Genomic DNA, 25,481 nt, shown 5'->3' with positions numbered 1-25,481 from the left:
AGCGACGCACCCCAGGGGGCCTGCAACCTGGTGGGAACAGGAAAAAAGCATATTTAAAAGTTGTTTTTTTTACGTGATTAACTGGGAAGATGGCAGCCATCATCCACGCTAGCGTCTGCTAGAGGGTGGGTTGTGAAAATAAAAGTGAAAAAGGCAACGTGGGCCATGATGAGTACAGGTGAGGTAAAAAGGCAGAAAGGAAGAGGTGATGCATAAATGAAGAAGGCAAAGCGGCTGGTGAGGCCATGTGAAAAGATTGTCCTGGAGTCCCAAACACGTCAACAACAAAGAAAGTCAAAACTTGCTGCACACACGCCACCGTGACGGCGGCCATGATGGCGCTACCAGCCCACTCAACTCACGTATGATTCGTATGAGTCACACTTCGTAGGGCCGTCCTCTGGCACCTATGCAAACGAGAGCCTAACCACAGGCTAATTGTACAGGATGCTTGGCGTGCGGTCACATGGTGGAGGTGGGAGGTCATGGGGGGGTTTGTATGCATCCAAGGTTCCATACTAGACTATGTTGGCCAACATCTGGAACTGAAGGTGCAATTGTGACAGTCTCTTAGTGATTTTCACTAAAAGCCCTACCATGTGTGTAGCTGCCATGCTAGCAAGACGTGTTTGCAATACATAATAACAATACATTTTATAATGTACTTCTGGTTTCAGACACCTGATTTTCACCTAAAATAGACAATTAACTTTTTTCCTGCAGTGAAGCTAAGTGAAACCAAACAGTGACTGACGTCCATATTTCTTCTTTTAGTGACACCTCAAACATGTTTACTTCTATGAAACAAAAAAACAACATGGGAACAAATATTTTGATGAAAAAATAACTATGCTTATTTCTTCAGATTTACAACATAACAGAAAACATAACACAATAATAATCTATTTCCAGACATTTGCACGCATACAAACTCTTGATAGATGAACAACAACAACAACGACGTCACCAAACCAGACAAACTCTGTGCCAGTGAAAACTGCCTGTGCTTTTGTCTCTGCTGGATTGGTGGCCATTTCCCTCTGTCAGCATGCATTTCAGCAACTTCATCTTCTTCATATCCAAGCTGTTGCTGCCGATCGGAGGAAAATAGAACCGTTGCCCCTTGCTGGGAGAGAAATACATTGCCGACACGTCTGAAATTCACACAAGGAGACTTTGATCTGTAACTCCCGTGAAAAAAAGCAAAGGACATCACAGATGTCTTTGACTTTCAACTTTAATTTTTGACAAGACATCAGCATTAGCATTAGCATATAAACTATTTTTATACATGTATAAACTTACGTATAAACAAGGCTATGCTAACAGCTAGCATGGTAGGATTGCTAGCCAACATAAGAATGTCAGCTCTTTTGCTGTTTTCAAAGCTTATATAGATAATGCTTTTATGTTTGATGTTAGCATGCTAATAGTTAGCATCTTTGCAAGCCATTTTTATATGTTTAGATTTGCAGTAAGACAAAGCACCATTATGCTAGGAGTTAACTATGCATATGTTAGCCTTGACAAGATGGTAAAATTAGCACGCTTGCTTTTCTGCTATTCTCAAAGGTCTAAACTTACATAGACAGTGTTTTCATGTTCAGATAACATGTTAACATCGCTAGCAAGTTAACATTAGCATATTAACTTTTTTGCTATTTTCAAAGATACAAACTTACATAGTGTTTTCATGTTAGGTGTTAGTAGCATGCTGTTAGCGCTTAATTATGTTATGGTAGCTAATTAAAACATGCTACAATTAGCATGTTAGCTATTTTGTTATTTTCAAAGGTATAAACGTGTATAGTGTTTTCATGTTCAGTGTTAACATGCTAACAGTTAGCACATTAGAATTGATGTGTGCTATTATTATGTTAGCATTTTAGCCATTTTCTCATGTATTATTTTACATAGACACCTAGCGCTATCATGCCAGGTGTTCACATGCTAGCCACAGCATGTCAGTCTGGTGTCAGCTGGTCAGGGTGTGTTAGTTCTAGTTGATCGTGTGGTTCATTAACAGTATAAAATAATTGAAGATGTGAAGATATGGTCTACCCCACAGACACACTCCAAAGTCTTCCCAAAAGTGGGCGGGGGGACCTGCATTTCACTTCCTGTAGGCGGGGCCATGCGTTATCAGCCATGAATGCGTGCGGTGTATGCCTTCTAAGGGACGTCCTAATGAGCCTCTTCGAAGCCACGCCCTCCCCCCCCCACCCCCCCTTCCAGGCTTCTGCAGCGAGCTGAAAGGATGACATCTTTCCGGACTTAGGAGCAACAATTGTGTGCGTGTGTGTGGGGGAAACAAATTCCCGTCTGGCGCTGTTTTGAGGCCGCGGTTTAGTTTGTCCCAGATCGTTATAAATATTTATACTGACGCCAAGACCGCAAGAAGTCAAGCAGCAGTGGAGATGATGAATATGCATGATGGTCATGAATATTTAGGAGTGTTTTATTGACATATGTCAGGCACTTTGGAATGCCGACGTACGCTTCCACTTCCGCTTCTTGGCTGGCTGTGTGTCTTGATGGCAACGCTGGACATGTCTTCATCTTGAATGGACGCCATCAACGGACGACGTTGTGGTTGATGCTGGGTTGCCATGACGTTGTCATGATGCTAGCACGTATCTAATGACATGCAAAACAGTCATAGATCAGGATGAGTCCAGGAAGGGCGTTGCAAGGGTGGGAGAGACAGGCTGATTGGGACCCCCCAACCACACTGCTGAGTTGTCACTGTCCATTTCATAGGACCATCTTTAGCTTTCTAATTGTCACTTTCACTTTCCCTGCCATTGAGCGTCTCAGAGACGGTATACAGTGGTATACAGTATCTGGTGTACTCTATGTGGTGTACTGTATTTGGTGTACAATATGTGTACAGTATGTGGTGTACAGTATCTGGTGTACACTATGTGGTGTACACTATGTGGTGTACACCATGTGGTGTACAGTATGTGTACAGTATGTGGTGTACTGTATGTTGTGTACACTATGTGGTGCACACTACGTGGTGTACACTATGTGGTGTACAGTATGTGGTGTACACTATGTGGTGTACAGTATGTGTACAGTATGTGGTGTACTGTATGTTGTGTACACTATGTGGTGCACACTATGTGGTGTACACTACGTGGTGTACACTATGTGGTGTACACTTTGTGGTGTACTGTATTTGGTGTACACTACGTGGTGTACAGTATGTGGTGTACACTACGTGGTGTACTGTATGTGGCGTACTGTATGTGGTGTACTGTATGTGTTGTACAGTATGTGGTGTACACTATATGGTGCACTGTATTTGGTGTACAGTATGTGGTGCACACTATGGTGTATACTATGTGGTGTACAATATATGGTGTATACTATGTTGTGTATACTATGTGGTGTACAGTATATGGTGTACACTATGTTGTGTATACTATGTGGTGTACAGTATATGGTGTACACTATGTTGTGTATACTATGTGGTGTACAGTATATGGTGTACACTATGTTGTGTATACTATGTGGTGTACACTATCATTTGGAATTTCAGGTCAAAGATCCAAACGTTTGCTTTGTTGCTCCTTCTTTTTCTTAACTCCTGTCTAGCCTTCCTCCTCCCCCTTCCTTCCCCTCCCCCTTCCTTCCCCACCCCCTTCCCCTACCCATAGCAAAGTGGAAGAAGCAAATATCAGCACAATAGATCATGTTGACAGTTTAATTTGGCAGCTTGATTATCAGTCAACGTGATAATGATATCATGCAGCCATCCAATGAACGTGTTCTATATTTACCATCATCATCATCATCAAGTCAGCGCTCGCGTTGGCGTGGTTCATCAGAGATACGACTGTCTCCGGGGGGACGTGACACTTTGCCAGCGCCTCCTTGATTGAGTTGTGGAGGAAGGAATGAGAGGGCCTTCCTCCGTCATACGCACACAGAGAGAGAGAAAGAGAGAGAGCTAGCTAACAAGTTAACAAATAAGCAAACTTGTAAGCACGCCAGTGGGCTTTAGTGCGGATCAGCCGGGGCAGGGTCGGGCACGTTGGGCAGCGCTGCTCCCATGTGGAGCGCTTTGACGTGTTTGGAGGGACGCCGTGATCGCCCTTCCTCGCCGTTAGCTGTTAGCATTGGGTTTTCGCCAGCATCTATCTCAGCATCCACGTGGCGGGTGGCTACATGGAAGCCCTGACAGCATGCTTGGTGGGCTACGGCTGCAGGGGGGAAGGTACGGAGGCCCACCGGGGCCCAGTTCTGATATATTGCTATGTTATACAATAGTATTATAGATATGTTTGAATATGGTTACTCGGTATTTAACGTACCATGAAGTATGCCATCCTGACCGGGGGCTGCTGTGGTTCTTCTGTGCAGACGATGTGCCGCCCTACTTCAAGACGGAGCCCGTTCGCAGCCAGCTGCACTTGGAGCGGAACCGGCTGGTGCTGACCTGCATGGCCGAGGGCAGCTGGCCTCTGGAGTTCAAGTGGATCCACAACAGCACCGAGCTGACCCGCTTCTCGCTGGAGTACAGGTGAGGGACGCGGCCAGAGATGTTGGCCTTCATGGAGGATCATTCATTTACTAACATCTAAACCATCTTAGCTACTAAAACCACATCCAGCCTAGACAAGGGGTCCGGACTTTCTCTTCTGGCGAGGGAAATTGAATACACTCTTTTTTACCATTTGTCTTTTCATTTCGCAAATATTTTCATACATTTTCTTTGTGTAATCTTATAATAATTTTATACTATAGCATATAATATAATATTATTATAATATATCATATAATGTAATTTTAGGACGGCACGGCGGTCGAGTAGTTAGCACGCAGACCTCACAGCTAGGAGACCAGGGTTCAAGTCCATACTCGGCCATCTCTGTGTGGAGTTTGCATGTTCTCCCCGTGCATGCGTGGGTTTTCTCCGGGTACTCCGGTTTCCTCCCACATTCCAAAAACATGCTAGGTTACTCCAAATTGTCCATAGGTATGAATGTGAGTGTGAATGGTTGTTTGTCTATATGTGCCCTGTGATTGGCTGGCGACCAGTCCGGGGTGTACCCCGCCTCTCGCCCGAAGACAGCTAGGATAGGCTCCAGCATCCTCGTGAGGAAAAAGCGGTAGAAAATGAATAATGTAATTTTATTCCCATAATATTAAAAAAACTTTTCCACAGCCTACATTTTCAAAAATATTTTTTTATATACTAAAACCTCCAAAGTCAGCTGGGATAGGCTCCAGCATACCCCCGCCCTAGTAAGAATCAGTGGCGTAGAAAATGGGTGGATGGATGGATGGATGGGTGGGTGGCTGGGTGGATGGGTGGATGAATAAGTCAGCTTTAAAAAGATGGAATATAACACTATCATGATGTTATCAATGATGACATGGTGAGTGAAGCGGACACACTGGTCTTTCCTTCCTGCAGATCATCACAAAGTGCTCCAACAATCCCACAATCCCACATCTGTAGATAGCCTATGGAACGTCTCATTTGCATTACTTCCATTTTGCACCTTTTCTGCTAGTGTGTTTTTGTATCTGCTATTGTGTACTCTGTGTGTACTTTTGTGTACCTTTCCTGCAATAAAGGCATATCACACACCCCCAGCATGGACTGTTCTCTCGCCTGGCATCGGGGAGAAGGCTCTGCAGCATCCGCTGTAGGACGACCAGGTTCAGAGACAGCTACTTCCCCCTGGCCATCAGACTGCTCAATGCCAAATAAGCCTTACTTACATTATTATTATTTATTTTAATTATTTAAATTATTTGGGCAATTTACTGTTCATGCTGCACTTTATATTATGTTGTTCATATTTGGTGTCTATTCTATCTATTTATTCTCCACATTATTATTATTATTATTATTTGTTTTTACTTATCTTCTTTTGTGTCTGTTATTATATGGGAGCCAGGCAACGACATTTCGTTGGCAATTTCACTACTGTGTTTTTGTGCAATGACAATAAAGGGAGTCTATCTATCTATCTATCTATCTATCATATCTTAATGTGCAGCCAACCATATGCCAAACCTGAGATGAAATACCGTTAGCATATCTCCATGTGGAGCATCCTTCCTTTGTCACTGGGGAAGCATTGGACCCCCCAGGAATGGAAGATAATGTGTGTGGCAAATGTAGTGTCATTGGCACTAAGTGGAGAAAGTGTATGTTAGACAACATATTGATATATTGATACATTAATATATTGATATATTTGCATTGCTTTTATATCCATGGGCTTTATCTCAAGTACAAGCTGAAAGAGTCACCAAGTGCTCATTAGTTGCGCAATTTGCAACATCTGTCCTAAATCTATATACTGTCTATATCTATCTATACTGTCTATATCTTTATCTATATCTATTGTCTATATCTATATCTACTGTCTATATCAGGGGTGGGCAAACTTTTTGACTCGCGGGCCGCATTGATATAACAAAATTTCCGGGGGGCAGACTATATATTTTACACGTAACAGTCCACCTGGTATTATTGTATCTGTAAAATTGTCATGCAATCTGCTCGATTTATTATTTTATATTTATATTTAAATATTTTAAAAATAATAAAATATTATAATAATTAAAATACAATTAAAATAATAATTATTATATTATTATTATGTAAAATATGCAAATATAACAATATTATTATATATAATTAATATAATAATTACCATTAATATAATAAATATAATAATTATACTAGTTATAATAATAATATAATAATTATTATTTTAATTCTTATTATTATTATGTGCTTGTGTCTTTTTTCAGGAGCACTTTGTAAACAACAGACCATGTCAAACAATGAAATTGATACAACCATCACAAGGTTGGCTCAGGCCATGATGCCAGGTTGTATGTTGAGTTTAAATTAAATACTTTGGAAAGATTGGGCGGGCCGTATTCAAACACTTGGCGGGCCGGATGTGGCCCCCGGGCCGTAGTTTGCCCACCCCTGGTCTATATCTATCTATACTGTCTATATCTATATATACAGTATACAGTAAATACAACATGCTGGATACTCATCCTCCTCGCCCTGCTTTGCCCTCCTGACACTCCAACCTCCATCCCTCCCTCACCAGGCAGCCGCAGTGTGTGTGTGTGTGTGCAGTGGTAGTGGGGGGTGGCAGATAAAGCGTCTTTAACGGTAACTAGAAGATTGTTATCGTGCAGGAACACAGCCTTATCTCTCACTGAGCCGCTTTCTGTGTGTGTGTGTGTGTGTGTGTGTGTGTGTGTGTGTGTGTGTGTGTGTGTGTGTGTGCAGTGACACACAGTGTTTATCATACAGTACAAGTCCAGGAAAAAGGAAGGTTTTTGTAAAAAGGGATGCCAGCCAGGCTGGAAGATGTTCCCAGTGTAGCCCAAGTGGGGTACATTACATCCACCATTCTTCCCCTGGTTAGCTTCATCATTAGCATCCTCATGCTGACTCGTTATGGATGCTGTCACAGGGATATGACCCCCAGGGTCAGAATATAAACAGAAAAGGGAGTATATATTCAGTAATGGGATATGGCGAAGTATGATTCATTCCAATAAATCCAATTAAAAATAGCAGAGATAACCCATCATTTAAAATAGATTAGCCATACTGTGAGGGTGATGTGTGTCACATGTTCATGTTGACAATGATATTGTAATGGCGGCTGAATAACTAGACATCAGGATGGCTGTATTAAGTTGGCCATTTATTGTAATAGCAGCATACAGCACTTCCTGTCTTGCACGCTGACTGTCGTCACGGCATGAACACTCCCCAACACTTCCGCCATCTCTTATTCTAGCCATTTTCCTCCAAACGCTTGCTCTAACCAGCATGCTGAACCTGACTGCCCTCTATAGCTTACACTTGGAACACCGAGGTATTTAAAATTTTACTCAAATACAAATACATAAACTGTAGATATATTGTTTTTCACTGTTTTACTGTTCAAATGTTTATTTTGATTGTGAAGCACTTGGTGACCTTGTCTGTGAAAGGTGTTATATAAATACATTTTACTTACTATTTCACTTGTATATGTATGTGTGTAAGTGATCTTTGATGATTGATATATATTATCATTATTTCATATATATGAGCTGTGTGTTCAGTACTGAACTACTGTTCAGTACTACAAGCAGTTTTCCAAAAAACACAGTCAGCGACTGATGCACGATCGTGCCTGCTGACTGCACCGTGTAGTTATGAAACAAGTCTAAGATTGCAAGGTGCATACTACAACATATTGAGAGGCGAGTAATACGTATGTTAAGTATGCATCATGTCAGCCATACACGTATTGAGTGTCTGCACCGGCAATCACACGTTAGGGAAGTATCTAAAGCAGGGGTCTCAAACTCAATTTACCTGGGGGCCACTGGAGCTAGGGTCTGGGCAAGGCTGGGCCGCATCAGGTTTAAAAAAAAAAACAAAAACGGAAAAATATACAAACTTTTTCAGTGCTTTGGTTCCGATTTTCTACAATAAAAGCTCTGATAAAACATTCCACTGTTCTCAAATATCTTATTTTTTATTTTTCTGCACAAAATAAGATGAAAAATAAATAAACAAATCAAGAATAAAGAAAATCAATCAATCAGTAATACATAAATATAATAATAATAATAAAACGGCAAATAATAAAAACTTAAGAAACCACATATAGTTGGTGGGTAGACAAATAATTTTTTTCAGATTAAAATTAACAAAGCATTATTAGAGCCCTGTAGACATGACAAAACACAACTATATTCACATTTATACTTTTTTATTTACAACATATTGCGCAACTGCAGGCTCTTGAGACACATGCTAACTCGCAAGCTAGAGAGCTAGCGACCTAAACGGTAGCCTTCAAGTTATTTCCTTTAAATTTAAACAGCCAAAAACATACCACTTCCACACGGATAAGGAGGATAACTATTAACAGTTATTGAACCTTTAACATGAACATTAATCAAACGTAATAATTGTTTCTGGGTACATGATACCATACAGCATCCATATCAAACTTGCGCGGGCCGCACTAACATTAAACTTTCATATCAAAGTGGGGGCCTCAAACTAGTGTCCTGTGGGCCACATTTGGCCCACGGGCTGCGTGTTTGAGACCCCTGATCTAAAGTAACTTTAGATACAAACCAAAATAGAGGCCAGCTAAAGGAAACTTACTAAGTGGAGGCATCGTGACAAACACAGAGCTGTTTTCAACCTAATTGCACCGTGTGAAGCCGCTGAGCTGAGGCGGTCGCTGTGTGTGACTGGCCAATCACAGAGCCTGAAGAGTGAATACATATGTACATACATTTCTTTAAACATGAATATGAATAATGACAAAATGTACTCCTTCCATATTCACATTATCCGTAATGGATACTGGTTTATAGCGAGTATTTGGCTCATACCTAGTTGAAACCCATATCGAGAAGTTCATAAACAGGTTTACACTGTCTTATTTTCTCTTACTAGGTTTACTATATTGGGTAAAAGAAGTGTAAATGTGACTATAGGGGTGTTAATCCACGTCTACAGGGCTCTAATCATGTTGAAAAGCGTATTTTGAATGTCATAAACGTGTTTTGAAGCCATGTACCCCCTACTCCTGCACACTTCAACAACATCAACCTTATTATGTTCATCAAGTTGAAATATTGAAGATAATCCATTGGTTCATTCATGTTCTATTCATTGCGGGTGAAAGATGTGTATTTAGCATGGTGACATGAGGATAAAGTTTACCATGAGCATTGATAAATAGATCGGTTATCATCCTACATATCTTTTATTCCACATCCTTCCCTTTCATCCATTTCATTGGAATAGACTTTATTTAAGCTCGACTCAGTATGGCTATGGTTTAAGTCTGCATATTCATTTCATAGCCAATAGAAGGGGAAGTTGACCAATCATGATAAAGCAGTATCTGTCCACAGCTTTGTTTAACATTGATGTCTCTTAGACGTAGAACATTTTCTAACATTGTCTTAGTGTTGCTTTTGGAAATATCACCTACTTTAGGTTGTTATTTGGGCTCTGTCCCTGAATGCAACAGCAACTTGTGTCCCAGGAGTTAAGTGATGCACCTGAATGCATCATTTCAGAAAAAGCTGGAGCAGCGCTGACAGCAGTTTGCTAGTTGGGATCCTGCTTGTTGAGTATGAAGTATCCATGATCTGACAGGAATCTTTCCATGGTGTCCCAACTCCAAAAGAACCACTAGCCCATTCTTAATAGTATCTGAAATACACAAATACTGTACATACAGCCATAAATAAAGCCTCATTTGGGGGAGAATCCCTATCACAATGCCAGATTGTCACCGCTGGGGCCGTGTGGGGATGAATTGGAACACCAATAAAAATGACATAATAAAAATAACATCCACACGTCCTAATTTGTTGATATGATGCACACGGACCAAGGAACAACACCGCTCTGTCTCCTTCCTGCCGCGTTCTCCTCGCACTGTGAGGCGTTCAGGCGCACTCGTAAATTTGAGTGTTAGGCGCTAAGTATTGTTCATTTTTATTCACGTACCCTCTATGGCAGGGGTGGCAGGGGTCACTTCTTGACTCGCAGGCCGCATTGATTTAACAAAATTGACCGGGGGCCAGACGATATATTTTACACATATAATTCTAACAGTCCACCTGGAATTATTGTATCTGTAAAAGTGTCATGCAATCTGCTATATTTGCTTGTGTCCCTTTTTTCAGGAGCACTATGTAAACAACAGACCACATCAAATAATAATTAATATAATAAATATTAATTATAAATAGTAAATTGATAAAACAGCGACTTAAACCATCAAAAGGTTGGCTCAAGCCATGACGCCAGGTTGTATGTTAAGTTGAAATGAAATACTTTGGAAAGAACGGGCGGGCTGTATTCAAACACTTTGCGGACCGGATGGGCCCCCGGGCCGTAGTTTTCCCACCCCTGCTCTTTGGCAATTGACGTACCCCTGGGGGTATACATAGCCCACTTTGGGAACGCCTGATATAGAAATGTGTGTTCTCTAATACCATCATCATCACCATCATCATTATCATACGTGTGTGAATTAAGGGTGTGGAAAATAATCGATATTAATCGATAAATTAATCGATTGGCTCGTTCACTGTGTATGGATGCAATTGACGGGTGAAATCGAGATTCATCGCAATGCGTTTGGGGGTATCGGTAAAATCCGATGCCAGCGCTGTTTTATTGTACAGTACTTTAGTTGAATTTACTGCCAAGTGCCTAGAAGGAATAAAGCCAAATCCTTTTTGCAGGACCATACTGAATTCTATTTTTCCCCTTTGCTTATTTGCATCATGTTGAATTGCATCATATCGCAAGAAATTGCACCATATCATCATATCGCATCGTATCGTATCGTAAAAAGGGTGAATCGTATCGCATCGTATCACCAGAAAATTCCATGTATGGTTAAAGTATCGTATCGCTGGCAGTGCATCGAGATGTGTATCGAATCGTCCTCAGTGCTGAGATTCACACCCCTACTGTGAATGCAGCATAACGAGGATGAGGATGAGGTGTACCTAATGTTGCGGCCAGCGAAGCTTACAACAGGAAGTCACTCAGTCCAACTTTTTTATGCGGCACATGAAAGTGGTCTGATTTCACTTTTCTTATTTAATTGGATTGGGCTCCATCCGTGCTGACAGCACTTCCTTTGATCCGTATTTCAAAGTAATGCACCGGCAGCCTTTTTAGGAAGGAAAAGGAGACCCTTTTTTCCCTCAGCAGCGTGGAAGAAAGAACTAGCATAGCAGAACTAGCTCGGCTGTCACTGAGGAGATAAAAGACGGCTTCCTGTCACATGACTCGGATCTGCCAATGAACAGACGATACCGGCAAGTGTTGATGTGAGCACAGGGGGCGTGTCCTGGCAAAGAGAGGAAGTGGCGGTGGATGTCATGCATCCCAAAAGAAATTGAAATGGCACGATGGCTGAGATACGTAAGCACCTTGGATGGACTTTTTATCTGCTAAGCGTCCGCATTCCTCGATGTCAACTTTTTGAAGAGCATAAGTGGGGGTGGAGGGGTAGGGGTGGCAATGAAAGTTTTTTGACAGTGTGCCGCTGGAGGAGTGATCTGTGCTAAATTGTTGATTTGTCGTCTCTGCCGTCTTTTTCAATCCACCTGAAGCTGCGTGACGTCCACCTTCTGGTAGGATTTCACGCTGGCTTCTGAGCAAGTAAACCCAGTAGAGATGTGGCCGGAGGAAGGAGACATGAAGGAAAGCCACAGTCACGGTTTTCAAGGTAAGTAGGCACTTTTCTCTCGCTGTCGTTACGAAGAGAGAAAGAGGCCCCCCTTGAACATTCGGCTCAGAAAGGCCCACGTACGAGCTCCAGCTGGGGTGGAACCCCACCATGACACACATGTACCTGTTGCTTCAGCACAAGCTAAACACTGTGGTGGTTCCACAAGCGGGGAGTCCTACAGGGCGGCAGCTAACGACGACTTTAATCTTCTTGTTTGGAAAAATGGGCCGCGTAATGGGTGAGGTCAGGGGTCGGCAACCTTTACCATCACTTAATTAAAATCCACATGGAGCCACAAAAGCTAATTGAGCACTAAATTGGACGTAACGCTACATGTAAAGTGTCCTTGATGGTCCTAGATGGTCGCTCTCCTGTCTTCCTGTCCTCCTGGTGGAGTGAGGAGCCTCACCAATGGCCATCTAGCCATGCTTCATAAAGCCTCACTGACATGATTTCTCATTTCATTATCTTCTACATTTTTGTTGTTGAAAGCAAACAGTAGATTCTCACAAATGACATTTATTGTCCATGGCGGCGACCACGAGGAACACCAAAGCATCATGTTTTATTACGATGACTCGGGTAAACGTACATAGCGTTGTACGGGACAGAGAATGTTTACACGGATTATAGTCAACATTTGAGCCGTGTGTTGAGAGGTTTGGAGGAGGTAGAAACATTTGGAGATGAAATAGAGAACTTTGAGAACATGGACTTCAGCCTTAAGACATAGAGAAGACTGGTCGCCTTCAAAACGCAAAATAGTGAGTATGACTGACTCTAGAGTTGCTTATCCTTCAATGATTCTTTTAAATCGGCTTCTTAATGAGAGTAAACGGGTCTTTACAGCCTGATTTATGGTGTTCCCTTGAAGCAGTCATCAGTGAAATGAAGGTGGGGGCCCATCTGCCTCATGTTCTCTACACTTGCTTGTTGTCTTAAAGCAGGGGTCTCAAACACGCGGCCCGCGGGCCAAATATGGCCTGCAGGACGCTAGATTAGGCCCCCGCCTTGATATGAAATTTTAATGTTAGTGTGGCCCGCACAAGTTTGATATGGATGCTGTATGGTATCATGTACCCAGAAAAAATGATTACGTTTGAATAATGTTCATGTTAAAGGTTAAATAACTGTTAATAGTTATCCTCCCTATCCGTGTGGAAGTGGTAAGTTTTTGGCTTTTTAAGTTTAAAGGAAATAACTTGAAGGCTACCGTTTAGGTCGCTAGCTCTCTAGTTTGCGAGTTAGCATGTGTCTCAAGACCCTGCAGTTGCGCAATATGTTGTAAATAAAAAGAGTATAAATGTGACTATAGTCGTGTTTTGTCATGTCTACAGGGCTCTAATAATGCTTTGTTCATTTTAATCTGAAAAAAATAATTTGTCTACCCACCAACTATATGTGGTTTCTTAAGTTTTTATTATTTGCCGTTTTATTATTATTATTATTATTATATTTATTACTGATTGATTGATTTTCTTTATTCTTGATTTGTTTATTTATTTTTCATTTTATTTTGTGTAGAACAATAAAAAGTAAGATATTTGAGAACAGTGGAATGTTTTATCAGAGCTTTTCTTGTAGAAAATCGGAACCAAAGCAAAGTTTATTCATTTTTCTGTTTTTAATAAATGCGTTTTTTGTTTTTTTTGGAAAACCTGATGCGGCCCAGTCTCACCCACACCCTAGCTCCAGTGGCCCCCAAGTAAATTGAGTTTGAGACCCCTGTCTTAAAGCCTCCTCGTTTGGAGAAGAAGAAAATTCCAGGATGACTAAGATACTGTGAACATCCAGCAGCAACACAACATTTGGCATTACTACTATTTGGATGTAAAATATACTGAAGTCCATCATGTACCTGGAGAAGCATCACTTCCAGAAATAAGGCTTTGAGGTTGTCATGGCTTCGGCCATGAGCAATAAATGTCATTTTGCCAATTTTAGCCAACCATGTAGAACATCATTAGCCACAATACATCATCCCAAACATGAATAGATGATAACCAGCCTGTCTGACCACAATCTGACCTTAATGGTAAGAAAACAGCATTAACATTACTTAGGCATACATAACATAGAACATAGAATACAGCCGATGTTCATTTAGGAGCTTCTTATGGATCCCAACAAAGACTGATTTCATCATGAAAAAGTTCAAAGCTGTGATTCCTGCTAGCATGGAATGTCTTCCTGCTAGCTTTGCTCTGTAAAGTCACAAAATAAATATTGTTCAAGAATCAAGTCAAAAGTGTAGGAGTCAGTGAGGACGTTAAGTGGAGGTTAAGCCTAAAATGGGAGTGGCTGCTGGCCAGATGTCTCCAATTTTCCTAATTTTTGCACGTAAGAGAACATAGGTGGGGGCGTCACTCCCCTTTACTGAGCATGTGCCATGTGTAAAGACCAACAACAAGCAGTCAGCCTATGGGTGTCCCGCAGGGCTCTGTTTTTGGACCATTCTTGTTCACTCTCCACATCAGTGATCTTCCTTGGATGTGTGATGAGGTGGACGTACAAATGTCATCTAGGTCCGTGGAAAGGATGCTGTTGACTGAAGGTAGGACAACACGGCAGACTGGCTACCTTCATCCTGTTACAATGTGTCGTACCAAACTGTAGCCTCGGTGGTGGAGAGGCTGTTTACGGGAATCGTAGTAGATGTGTATGCACGGATGTGTGTGACAATGACGGAGACACTCCCGTCATTTACATACCTCTGAAATGACCACACTGTTCACTTTAAGCCATAAAACTTGGCGGTCTTGCACTCTGTACGGTTCTTGGTCCATGTGGTTGCAACTTCTTGTATGATGTCAACCTAAAATGGAGCCTGTTGGGGAACAGAGATGGCAGTGTAAACGAAGTGGATGGTAAATTGGACACGATATTAACAAGTCAAGGCAAAATTTTAGCAAAACTTTTGGATGTTAACTGAAACATATCTTAACCGGGGCGGATGTTAACCAAGGTGCCACCGTACATCGTATCAAAAGCAATAAACTTTCATTCCTCAAGAGGATGTAACATTGTCACTGCAATGTCAAGAGCTTTTAAATCAAATAAACAAACAAAGACATGCAAATGGACTCTCTTTTAGCAAAAATGTGCTTCAATCAGTCACAAAATTTTCGATTTTAAATCATTGTCACTTTCATTATTGTCTGAATATCAACAAAATGTAATAACCTGGCGTTGACATTGTGTGTCAAGGCAGATGTGAGCTCATGTGCATATTACACTTTCAATAGATCAATGCAAAACATCAATGGACAATTTAGCCCTGTCATTGATTAGTAGCTGCTAGCTCACTTTTAGACTCAGACAGACTCTATCGATCCACAGGGGAAATTGCTTGGTTACTGTTGCTCCATTACAGAAGAAAAAGACAAACATGTAATAAAATAACATTTGCATATTTCCAAATAGTGTGTAACACAACCAAGCATATATACACATTAAAGCTATGAGGTTAGCTATTGTAGAGTTGCTGTGTGGAATGAGTGACGTCCTGTAGCGTTCACTGTGGGAAGGGAACTGGAGGAGTCTGTTGGAGATCTGTGATCTGATGGACTGGGTGGCTGGGGTCGTCCACAAAATCCTCAACAAATTGTAATGGGACCTTGCTCGTCCTTATTTCACTGAAAACTTGCAGAAGGCTGGCTAGCATCAAGAGCTGCAGCCTGGGTCTCACACACAACATGCTACGCTACTATACTAAGCTCACCCAGTTAGCTTCCATTCACGCTCCATACATTTTTGGCAAAATTTTAGCGTTGTTTCAGGCTGCCATATCAACATGTTTCATTTGGGATGGGGGGTTGTGTTTGGGATTCCGCTGTATGTCATATCTGTTGTGTAATTGCTGGCCTTTACAGCATCTGTTTGTTTGTTTGTAGTCAAAATAACTTGAGTTCTGAATTGATTTAGATGAAATGTTCAGGAATTGTTGGAAATTTGGGATTTTGAAGAACTGATTACATTTTGGGCAGGATTTTTTTTAAGAATTCTGTATCATTACAAAATAGAAATAGAATTTTGATGACGGTCCTTCTCTATTTTATCATGCCGTTCATTGAGTCACTAGCCATGTATACATGGACACAAATATTCCAATTGCATTCGGTTTATTTGCTCACACAGAAAGAATGTAACCTTTGTATACACCTCATTCCGAAAGAAAAGTGCCAATCCGAATGAACATATAATCGGATTCACGGGGGTGGAATATTCCTTTCCCCAATCCGATTGAGGTATCTTGTACCCGCTCAAACGGAAAGTTGTCAGGGTGCGTTCTTCTTCTTGGTGTTTTTCTTCTTCTGTTGTTTATTGGCGGTTGGCAAGCAGCTTTTGTGTGCATTAGCGCTATCTGTGGAACAAAATCTAAACATGTCCTGAGTTTAATTATAAAATATTAGCAAGATTGAATTTTCCTGTTTAAATTTATTATACTAAATTTCAAGGTAGTCGGACGAAAAACTGGCAATATGGAGTTATTCCAACAAGTGAAAGAAAAACTCGGGGAAGCCGGTATTCCGTGATGTTGATGTTTACGCTTTACTGGGCATGCCCCATTGACTATTCTGTTTGATTATAGCGACGCATGTAGACAGGAGATTGGAATATTCTTTTCCATGTACACCATTGTTTTTGGAAAGGTCATTGGGAAAGATTCCATTCAGAAAGAGGAAAACTCCTCTTGTAAACGTGGCTATTGATTATGGTGACAATATATATTATCCATTCATCTATTTTCTATGCTGCTTATCCCCACCAGGGTGGGGGTATGCTGGAGCCTATCCCAGCTGTCTTGGGGTGAGAGGCGGGGTACACCCTGGACTGGTGGCCAGCCAATCACAGGGCACATACAGACAAACAAACATTCCCACCCACAGAACATGTGTGGCCTACAGGCTAAACACTCGTTCACCGTGCGGCCCACCTTTTTATCGTCCAAATATTCCAACTTTCTTCTAAATCGTCATATATTTTCTTCAGGTAACATTTAGAAGTCATTGTCACCATATTTTGACATTATCCCCATAACAACCATAAACTAAAAGCTTTTTCCCCAATGAAAATCATCCAAAAAGGCTACTTGTGCCACTGTGACTTTATTGCCATCATATTTTGACAATAGAGTAGTCAGATAGAGTAACATTATTTGTTGACGTTCCGCTGCTCCCTCCGGTCTGGGGAAATATGGGAGACATGACGCACTGACGATACATGCTGCAATAGTGGTCTCTGCCTGAATCATGATGCCACAGGTCACCGCCATGATAGATGGCGGTCAGTAGACGCATACGCTGTACTGTGTAGGTGTGTGTCACTGGGCTGAACAGGAAGAGAGTCACCATTGTCCAGAGCCAATCGATAAGGCGTCGTATATTTGATGTTTGTTGTTGCTCCACCGTCAACGAGGCGGCTTTCTTGTCGCCTTCCCTCTGCTTGGGATCGATTAAAAATGAGTTTGTGTCACGGCCTCCTGCCTTTTCATGACCTCCATCCTTTGTCGCACACGTCAAAACAGTCCATGTTTACACCTCTGACCTCCGTGTACGTTTGTACAAACTCAGAGCCTATCCCAGCTGACTTGGGGCAGAGGCGGGATAGACCCTGGACTGGTGGCCAGCCAATCACAGGGCACATATAGACAAACAACCATTCACACTCACATTCATACCTATGGACAATTAGGAGCCGCCAATGAAGCTAACATGTTCTTGGAATGTGGGAGGAAGCCGGAGAAAAGACGGTGATCCGGATCACCTCCAAAAGAGCTGGTATCGAAAGTATGGATACAATATTTGGTATCACATTAGCACATCGTGTTTGGAAATGCGTGATGTGTACGTGAGGTGTTAGGCTTGGGTGTTACGGGTACGGTTGTAAATGTCTTTCATATGGCTCACTAAGGGCGGCACGGTGGTCTAGGGGTTAGCGCACAGACCTCACAGCTAGGAGACCAGGGTTCAATTCCACCCTCGGGCATCTCTGTGTGGAGTTTGCATGTTCCCCCCGTGCATGCGGGTACTCCGGTTTCCTCCCACATTCCAAAAACATGCTAGGTTAATTGGCCACTCCAAATTGTCCATAGGTATGAATGTGAGTGTGAATGGTTGTTTGTCTATATGTGCACTGTGATTGGCTGGCCACCAGTCCAGGGTGTACCCCGCCTTATGCCTGAAGACAGCTGGGATAGGCTCCAGCACCCCCCGCGACCCTCGTGAGGAAAAAGCGGTAGAAAATGAATGAATGAATGGCTCACTAATACGCCTCCTATTCGGTTCATGTCCTTATCGATTCCCGTCCCTTGTGTGCCTTCGTTTCCATCATTATTTACAACCCTGAGGTTGCCGTGCAAGATGAGCTGATTATGTCCATCAGACCAAACAGGTCCGTACATCCTAGCACAGCTGGTCACCACTTCTATGTAAATAATCCATACACCTACAAACACTGATAGTACCTTGACCAAACACAAAGGACACCTTCCACCTCTAAACCAAGTTGTTTCCAATATTAAGTACATAAGACGTTTGTTGGTGTGACATGACATTGTAGATCTATAAGAGCAAGTTATATATGTGCAGCCCCCTGGATGATGATTGTACACAATGTTATCACATACTACAGCAGGGGTGCTCACACTTTTTCAGCATGCGAGCTACTTTTAAAATGACCGAGTCAAAATGATCTACCCACTACAAAAATGCAAAACATCTATTTATTTTCAAATGTATTGAGGATTATTTGTACGTACAATGTATGTTGATGTACCTTACATAACCAAATGAGCCAATATTGCAAAACACACATAATTAACTATTAACATTTTTTGTAATTACCTGAGTTTACTTTGATGACTTGCACTGAATTGAACCAGCCAGGGATGCATAGTCCGGACAGTAGCTGCTGATAGCCAGCCTCAAGCACACTTCCAAATGTTTATCAGTCATGGATAATATCCGTATCATAATATCTGTATAATATTCCATATCCGTATGGAAGTCATATGTTTTTTGCCTTTTTACTTGGTCCAGTTTTTGCCTTTTTACTTGGTCCAGCTCCTTCACTCATTTTAGTGACCATAAACTTTAGCGAGGGCTTAAAATCTGACGCAATTCGCCGACTAGCTTAGCACTTTGCATGGCTGTTTACGCATGAGCGGTGACCTAAAGGTCAAAATTCAGTTGTCATCTGACTGGTTGTCCTGTATGTCAATCAAGTAACGGGGATGGATGATAGGCTGACATCGTAAGTTCTGCTGCACTTAGAGACGTTGTTTGATTTGATTGGTCGCCCGAAGGGCAACATTCAGTTGTCATCTGAATGGCTGCCCTGTATATCAATCAAGTGACTGCATTGATGCTAGGATGATATTTTTTTAATGTCACGCCGCGATCGACCAGCGATCGACCGGTAGATCGCGATAGATCGCGATCGACTTAATGAGCACCCCTGTACTACAGTATTAATTGGCCCTATACCCGAGAAACCGCTCATGAATGATACGGGAAAAGGCCAAAATGATACTGTGTCAAAGCCCAGGGTAGTGATACAGATAAAATATAAATTTTAACCATGTCCAGTATCAGCCCCCATAGCTGTCCACTCTGGTAACAGGCCTGTGAAACAACCAATCAGAGAACAGCGCACTAGTGTGTACCCCCAATCTGCAACTATGCGCTACAACACTCCTTCACTCATGTGACAGGAAATATCACTGTTAATATAAACATTCCTAACATTCCTAGCCAAAAAAAACAAAAATTGATTAATAGAATTTTAATTGTACGACATATTGACAAGATAAGACTGTTGATAAATTGTTGAAATACTGTTGAAATTATTATGTTTAAGCTGTTTACATATACATACACTACCGCTCGAAAGTTTGGAATCACTTGCAAATTTCTTTGTTTTCCAAAAAAAATTGAAATTTTCCTGTATTTCACAAACTATTTTTTCCATTTCACAAACATTTTTATCCATCCAAGAATGATCTGATCTCCATTTTTGCATAGAGGCCTGCTATCAACAACTGTCAGTCCTGCCTGATTGGCGGGTGTACCCCGCCTCTCGCCCAAAGACAGCTGGGATAGGCTCCAGCACCCCGTGAGGAAAAAGCTGTAGAAAATGAATGAATGAATGATGTATTTAGAAGACACTATGGGCCTCCGTGGTGTAGTTAAGACAGAACGAAGGACTGTAAGAAAGTCCTGCTCCATTAAGGGCGTCATCACAGCGTTCATGGACACGTATTGGTGATGGTGGTCCACTTTGGTCAGAGCAATCTCCCTCCCTCGCCAATCGTCCACTTCCCTCCGTCGTCTCCTTCTATTCATCCTTCCATCACGCCTCCCTCCTACATCACCCCCCATCATGCCTCCTGAGTGGGGCTAATTAAAGGCGAGGTGAGGGGGCGTGCTGACCGCACGAGCATCAATCAATCTTTGTCCATCTCCCGCCGACCCCCACGTCCCTCCCCCCGCTCGCACAAAGGTTAATTGTATTCATTATAAGGGAGAGGGAGCATCTGACCAGCTGTCACTCCGACGTCTGCTTCGTCTTCGCCCAAATCTACCTTCCATCCTTTCACTTCCTGGGACGGGTGGCCTTCAGCTCTTTTTTAAACATTTGCTATCAGCCCACGGCATCGCCTCATCTAAAAACACCCCGGCAGGTCCAAAGTCCCTTCCTACTTCCCCTCCTACTAGACCTAAGACTTGGAGCTTCATTACCACCCCCATCAATCGCACCCAACACACTATAGGGCTGTTATTCTATGTCTACAGGACTCTGAAGATGTTGAAAATAATATCTAGAAGATGATAAACAAGATACCTATGTCTTTGTTTCTCTTAGTATTCTGTCTCTATTGGGTAATAGGAATATAAAGGTGACCATAGGGGTGTTATTTCATGTCTACAGGGCTCTAATCATGTTAAAAGCACAAAAGTTACATGTTCTCTTGTTATGTCTACAATATTGCATAATGGGAGTGTTAAAAGTGTCTATAGGGGTGTTACTATTTCATATCTAGAGGACTCGAGTAATGTTAAAACTCATATTTACAAGGTAGTAAACAAGTTTTCCGTGTTTTATTTTCTTTTATACCTACTATATATGGTAATAGGGGTGTAAAGGTGAATGTAGGGATGTTATTTCATGTCTAGAGGGCTCTAATCATGTTAAAATGTGTATTTGGAACATGATAACAGGTTTTCTCTGTCTTATTGATCTTATTTATCTTAGTTATTATGTCTACTATTTTGGGTAATGGGGTGTGAAAGTGATTATAGGGGTGTTATTTCATGTACAGTATATTAAAAATTATATTTATTAGGTAGTATACAGGTTTGCTATGTTATATATGATTACATCTACTATATTGGGTAATAGGAGTGTGAAGGTGACTATAGGGGTGTTATTTCATGTCTAGAGGTCTCTAGTAATATTAAAAATCCTATTTACTAGGTAGTATACAGGTTTGCTATGTTATATATGATTACATCTACTATATTGGGTAATAGGAGTGTGAAGGTGACTATAGGGGTGTTATTTCATGTCTAGAGGTCTCTAGTAATATTAAAAATCATATTTACTAGGTAGTATACAGGTTTGCTATGTTATATATGATTACATCTACTATATTGGGTAATAGGAGTGTGAAGGTGACTATAGGGGTGTTATTTCATGTCTAGAGGTCTCTAGTAATATTAAAAATCATATTTACTAGGTAGTATACAGGTTTGCTATGTTATATATGATTACATCTACTATATTGGGTAATAGGAGTGTGAAGGTGACTATAGGGGTGTTATTTCATGTCTAGAGGTCTCTAGTAATATTAAAAATCATATTTACTAGGTAGTATACAGGTTTGCTATGTTATATATGATTACATCTACTATATTGGGTAATAGGAGTGTGAAGGTGACTATTGGGGTGTTATTTCATGTCTAGAGGTCTCTAGTAATATTAAAAATCACATTTACTAGGTAGTATACAGGTTTGCTATGTTATATATGATTATATCTACTATATTGGGTAATAGGAGTGTGAAGGTGACTATAGGGGTGTTATTTCATGTCGAGAGGGCTCTACCGTAAAGAAGTGCTTTTAGAAGGTTTTCTATACTTGAACTATGAAATTTTGCAGATTTTTTTGCTGAAGATGAAACAGGAGGGATGAGGATGAATAGTCTGATCAGCGTGTGGGAAAAGGAGTAGGAAGAAGGTGATTGTAGTGTTTGTCCATGTCTCTGCCAATAGCTGTACGATCGTGTAGTAGCACTCTCCAGGAAAAGAAACTAATAAGCGAGTGAAATATTTGTGTAAAAATAAGAGTTATTGAGTGATGGAAGGAGCAAATAAATAGAGAATAATCTGACCTACATTGTACTGCATGTGCTGTGTAATTAATCTCCAGATACGTCAAAGAGAGTGATTTGGTGGGAGAGGTGCAGGCCCCCTCGGCATGGATGGATACTCTAGTCCTTATTGTCCAAGTCATCTGGTATCTAAACTTCCCTGCTTGTTAGCTAACTTTTAATTGCTCCTCCACTCCTGCAAAAAGAATCAATGGCGTGTTCTTCCTGCTGCTGAAGGGCTTATCGGGCAGACGCGGCGCCATCATCACGCCGCAGTGTGGGAAGATGGCGAGCACGCACGCCCTGGAGTGGCTGGAGTGGCAACGCTTTCACCTCCCACAACAACTACTTGCTTTTTTCTTTGTGGACAAAAATGTGCGCTAGACCGAGTCCCAATTAAACTGCTACGACTGGCTCGGAGCTAATCCGCCGTGTTTACGCTGTCAGCAAACGCACCCCAACCCCCCCAACGACCGCCTGGCGTGACCTCCGCACAGCCGGCCGCGCCGTTTGGTCCGCCTGCACCACACTCCATTAGCAAGCGAAGAAGTTTGACGCCTGCATGGCTCTAATTAACGGCCGAAATAAGTGAGACGCTGCAACCTCGACGTGACCGGGTTGAGCCCCCAGGGGGGCCCTCGTCTGCTTTATTAGACATCTAAGAAAGTCAGAGACTTATTGATTACTGCCAAGGATCTGCATGGGCGCATCCTGTGTTCCCATCCGTGGGCTCTGTCAAATCAGTGCACACAGGAGGGAAGCTATGCTAACGTTGAAAAGAAGCACAATACTCCAGGTATGTCATGAATGTACCTGCTACTACAGCCTCACAGCATGGATAAGAAGACCAGGAAACCCTTGTTGATGTGTTTTAGTAGAAAACACACAGAAAAGAGAAAAACGTGTGTATTTATGTTTTATGACATGTGGATGATGGCCATATAAAAAACTGCCCTTTTGCTTTAAAAACAACACATACAGTATATTACCCTGCCCCCACATGGCAGGGTGGCAGTACTGCAGGCACTCCACTCAAGGTCAACCACTCTACTGGTGTATTTGCATAAATGACATTTTAATACAGGTGTTTGTTTTCTGCTGGTCTTGAACGGGGAGGGGGGGGGGGTGACCGTGGTACCCTCCAGAGCATCATTATCATTGCGGTAAACAGCAGCTAAGCTCTGCTGTCCTCCGCGTCCTTGCTGGTCTATTACATGCCCTTAAGTGTGTGTCTGTGTGTGTGTGTGTGTGTGTGAGTGTGTGAGTCCCACACTAGCGATTCCCCTTCCATCCACTTCAGTAGGATTAGGGAAACACAAATAGATGTTAGATGATGTCACAGTAGAAGTCAACCTTTCCTCTCTCTGTGTGGATGGCAGGTACCTCATCCCTTCGCTGGACCGCTCCCATGCCGGATTCTACAGCTGCATCGTCAGGAACCGCGTGGGAGCCCTCCTACAGCGCCGCACTGAAGTGCAGGTGGCTTGTAAGTATCCGCGCCCAGACGAGGGATTGGACATGGACGGATGACACAAAGCCTGCGTGTGTTTGGCTACCTGCACGCACACACACACACACTCTGTTTGATTGGCCAAGCATCAAGGAGCGACCCGGTTAGGGCCAGATGTTGGCGGTGTGACGGATGTGCTCGCATCTCATTGGTGGATGGGTGGGGCCATCGCTCCAGACAGCTGTTCCACTCAGCATCCTCATTAGACCGATTTTATTCTTGTGTGTTTTCAACTCCGTAGCCGCTTATTTTCCCGCAGCATCTGTCCTCTCCCGGCGGCAGGAAGCGGGCCCGCTCGCCTTCTTGTGAAAGTGCTGCCACCGAGCATGGAGGGGCCACTGACTTTATCACACAAAAAATAATAATTCATTCATTCATATAGCGCTTTTCCTCACGAGGGTCGCGGGGGGTGCTGGAGCCTATCCCAGCTGTCTTTGAGCGAGAGGCGGGGTACACCCTGGACTGGTTGCCAGCCAATCTCGGAGCACATATAGACAAACAACCATTCACACTCACATTCATACCTATGGACAATTTGGAGTCACCAATTAACCTAGCATGTTTTTGGAATGTGGGAGGAAACCGGAGTACCCGGAGAAAACTCACGCATGCACGGGGAGAACATGCAAACTCCATACAAAGATGGCCGAGAGTGGAATTGAACCCTGGTCTCCTCGCTGTGTGGTCTGCGCTCTCACAAAAAATAATTTATGTTAAAAAAAAAAGCCCCAAAAATTAATGTTGATGATTTTTTTGGTTACAAAAAAAAAATTAATGGAATTTAATTATGGGAATTCAACCTGAATTCTGAATTCATCGTGAACATGAGCCCCCCCCCCCCCCCCCCCCACACACACACACACACACCAAGGGCAGTTAAGGACACCTGTGGCAGCATGATCGCCGCCCACTGCCGGCACACTTTAGGCTTGCAGGGACATCCCCTCGGGGGCAGAGTAACACAGCGAGGCGTCGGGGGATTTAGGGACGGCGAGGAGGGGGAAAAAAATGTGACGGAAGCGGCAGATCAAAGCCGGGCGGATTTGCAAACCTCCCAGATTTGGGCTGTGGAGCCGAGCGCCGCCCGTTTGATTCTCTGTGAAAGGAAGCAAAAATACGATGGCTCCTTCAAAGCCTGGCTGGCTGAGCTCCTTTAAAGATGATTAGTATTCTTTGACACGCTGTAATTGACTGTTTGATGTCACGCAGCAGAGCAGGCACACGGGCTCTTCTTCTGGCCTACATTCCACGGCTTCTCCACCACCGTCACCCCTGAACCACACGCCCAACTCCACCCTCGCCGATCCTTGCAGCTAGT

General features: G+C 42.5%; 1 protein-coding gene across 6 annotated transcripts in view; it reads left to right on the top strand.

Annotated features, from left to right (window-relative positions):
- sdk2b (sidekick cell adhesion molecule 2b) overlaps window positions 1-25,481 on the top strand; it is a 274,153-nt gene that overhangs the window by 181,188 nt on the left and 67,484 nt on the right. For 4 of the 6 annotated variants that reach the window (XM_058067737.1, XM_058067734.1, XM_058067735.1 and 1 more), the window contains exons 2-3: window positions 4,372-4,531; window positions 24,033-24,139. In XM_058067737.1, coding sequence (XP_057923720.1) covers window positions 4,372-4,531; window positions 24,033-24,139 — 267 coding nt within the window. Of the gene's footprint in view, window positions 1-4,371; window positions 4,532-11,319; window positions 12,279-24,032; window positions 24,140-25,481 lie in introns of those variants that run through there. The other 2 variants (XM_058067740.1, XM_058067739.1) reach the window with 2 other exon arrangements.

Source organism: Doryrhamphus excisus, chromosome 3 (assembly GCF_030265055.1).
Source record: "Doryrhamphus excisus isolate RoL2022-K1 chromosome 3, RoL_Dexc_1.0, whole genome shotgun sequence".
NCBI lineage: Eukaryota > Metazoa > Chordata > Actinopteri > Syngnathiformes > Syngnathidae > Doryrhamphus > Doryrhamphus excisus.
This window is presented reverse-complemented; position numbering and strand designations above follow the sequence as displayed.